We start from the raw sequence: 2,634 nt of genomic DNA, 5'->3' as shown, positions 1-2,634 counted from the left end.
CTAGTTAACTGTAGATTTCTGGAGAAAAGGTAACCATTTATGAATTTGTGTTATGAGAACTAATCCGTTTTCCATTGTCCTGAGAAAGGGTTTAAACAGTCTCATTAACCCCAAGTACCTTCAGCTTGGTCCAGACCTGGACAAGGCTAAAGTGTTATAAATTGTAAATAACAGGTCTACTGCTGGGCAGGGTTTTGTTAGTCTTGCAATGGGACAAAACCTGTCTGACACAGGTTATGAATACCTGACGGAACTTGGCCTGAGTGCAGGCATAAAGATACGTGTTGATGGCTGCATTACTGAGGCTCAGCATGCTACCAATGTCAGCCGCCACATTGATCTGCAGGTTGTAGTCGTTGCGATCCTGGCCGTAGACGAAGGTGGTGCGTATGATGATCTGGGTGATTGCGCGGGTGACGGATAGCAGCACAAAGCTCATGGACACAGTCACCAGGAGCACTACAGACTTCCTCTTTCTGGAGCGCAGCAGGGGCGTCACCCTGTAGGCCCCTGAGGTTAGGTCGGCAGCCGTCACCACGTGGACCTTGTTGCTAAGGGAGATCTGTCGCAGAGTCAGCCCGTTGAGGGTGAGGATGATGAGGAAAGGTAGGACGTAGGCCACTAAGGTCTGGGCCCCCACCAGGGCATGCACATAACCATGCGGGCCCTCAGGTTCGTATATACAGGCCCATCTGGTCTGGTTGTGGTCGTAAACTGAGACATTGGACCAGTAGTAGGGTATTGCCAGGAGGTGGCTGAGGAGTAAGATGGTGGTGATGGCTGCTAAGGCACTGCGCGGGGTGCAGAGTTTGGTCTTGATGGTCCAGGTGTGGATGGCAATGAAGCGCTCTGCTGTGAAAACCACCACTAGCCAGGTTGAGGTGTTGTAGGCCCCGTAGCTGAAAATGTCTCTCAGGCGGCACCAGGGCTCACGGCTCCAAAACGGCTCCTCAAATCAAATCAAGCCTCATTTAAAGTGCATTTACAATGGAGGGAACAGTTCCTATTGCCATCAGTGTAATAACATCAAACACTCAAATCCATTACAAAGAAATGACAAAACAATTAGTAAAGTAGGCCAGGGTTTCCTTAACACGGTCCTGGGACCCCTGTGGTTACACATTTAGTTTTTTGCCCTAGAAGAACACAGCTGATTCAAATAACCAACTCATCATCAAGCTTTGATTATTTGTATCAGCTGTGTATTACTTGGGCAAAAACTAAAGCATGCACTAGGGGGGCCCCAGAACAAAGTTTGGGAAACCCTGAAATAGGCTACTGGGTTAGTACAATGCTGTTTGCTGTTACTGTAGTAATTACAGCGTTTTTATAGAAATCCAATGTAAACTTTTACTGACAGAACTAGAAATGAAAAGAACAGTGACATTTCTGACTAAATAAGTACCTCTTGGCAAAATTTGACCGTGATCTCCAGCACCACGATGAAGACGAGGACCAGAGTGTCAGCTATAGAGATGGCCATCAGGTAGAAGGTGCTGGACTTGGACAGCATGCAGTTTCTCCGCCAGAAGATGAGGAAGGTAACAATGTTGGCTGGTGGAGGTATTTGTGTCATTAGGTGTGTCATTGGAAACAAATTAAGCATTTAATCATACATGCATAGCCTATACCAAGCTTATATCAGCCTTTGCTTAATGTTACTATAGCCATATAAACTCAGCAAAAAAAGAAACGTCCTCTCACTGTCAACTGCAAACTTAACATGTGTAAATATTTGTATGAACATAACAAGATTCAACAAATGAGACATAAACTGAACAAGTTCCACAGACATGTGACTAACAGAAATGGAATAGTGTGTCCCTGAACAAAGCGGGGGTCAAAATCAAAAGTAAGAGTCAGGATCTGGTGTGGCCAACAGATGCATTAAGTACTGCAGTGCATCTCCTCCTCATGGACGGAACCAGATTTGCCAGTTCTTGCTGTGATATGTTACCCCACTCTTCCACCAAGGCACCTGCAAGTTCCCGGACATTTCTGGGGGGATGGCCCTAGCCCTCACCCTCCAATCCAACAGGTCCCAGACGTGCTCAATGAGATTGAGGCCCAGGCTCTTTGCTGGCCATGGCATAACACTGACATGCCTGTCTTGCGGTAAATCACACACAGAATGAGCAGTATGGCTGGTGGTATTGTCATGCTGGAGGGACATGTCAGGATGAGCCTGCAGGACGGCTACCACATGAGGGAGGAGGATGTCTTCCCTGTAACGCAAAGCGTTGAGATTGCCTGCAATGACAACAAGCTCAGTCCGATGATGCTGTGACACACCGCCCCAGACCATGAGGGACCCTCCACCTCCAAATCGATCCCGCTCCAGAGTACCGTGACTCGTCAGTGAAGAGCACTTTCTCCCAGTCCTGTCTGGTCCAGCGACGGTGGGTTTGTGCCCATAGGTGACGTTGTTGCCGGTGATGTCTGGTGAGGACCTGCCTTACAAAAGGCCTACAAGCCCTCAGTCCAGCCTCTCTCAGCCTATTGCGGACAGTCTGAGCACTGATGTAGGGATTATGCGTTCCTAGTGTAACTCGGGCAGTTGTTGTTGCCATCCTGTACCTGTCCCGCAGGTGTGAAGTTTGGATGTACCGATCCTGTGCAGGTGTTGTTACACGT

At 48.2% G+C, this 2,634-nt stretch overlaps 1 protein-coding gene across 1 annotated transcript; it reads right to left on the bottom strand.

The window, feature by feature from the left end:
* Positions 1-1,576, bottom strand: LOC111966875 (probable G-protein coupled receptor 139). Its single transcript, XM_070444613.1, has 3 exons — positions 1,406-1,576; positions 245-949; positions 1-18 (listed from the first exon to the last, which is right to left on the bottom strand). The coding sequence occupies exons 1-3, from the start codon at positions 1,574-1,576 to the stop codon at positions 1-3; spliced, it is 894 nt and encodes a 297-aa protein (XP_070300714.1).
* Between the last annotated feature and the right edge of the window lie 1,058 nt (positions 1,577-2,634).

This window comes from Salvelinus sp. IW2-2015, linkage group LG7 (assembly GCF_002910315.2).
Source record: "Salvelinus sp. IW2-2015 linkage group LG7, ASM291031v2, whole genome shotgun sequence".
Classification (NCBI taxonomy): Eukaryota; Metazoa; Chordata; class Actinopteri; order Salmoniformes; family Salmonidae; genus Salvelinus; species Salvelinus sp. IW2-2015.
The sequence above is the reverse complement of the archived record's forward strand: the minus strand, read 5'-3'. Positions and strand labels throughout refer to the sequence as shown.

Excerpts from the sequence above, each read along its gene's own strand:
- LOC111966875 (XM_070444613.1), bottom strand. The coding sequence starts at position 1,576 with ATGACACAAATACCTCCACCAGCCAACATTGTTACCTTCCTCATCTTC. Across the intron at positions 950-1,405 it reads CGGTCAAATTTTGCCAAGAG|GAGCCGTTTTGGAGCCGTGA; the intron begins GTACTTATTTAG and ends ATTTGATTTGAG.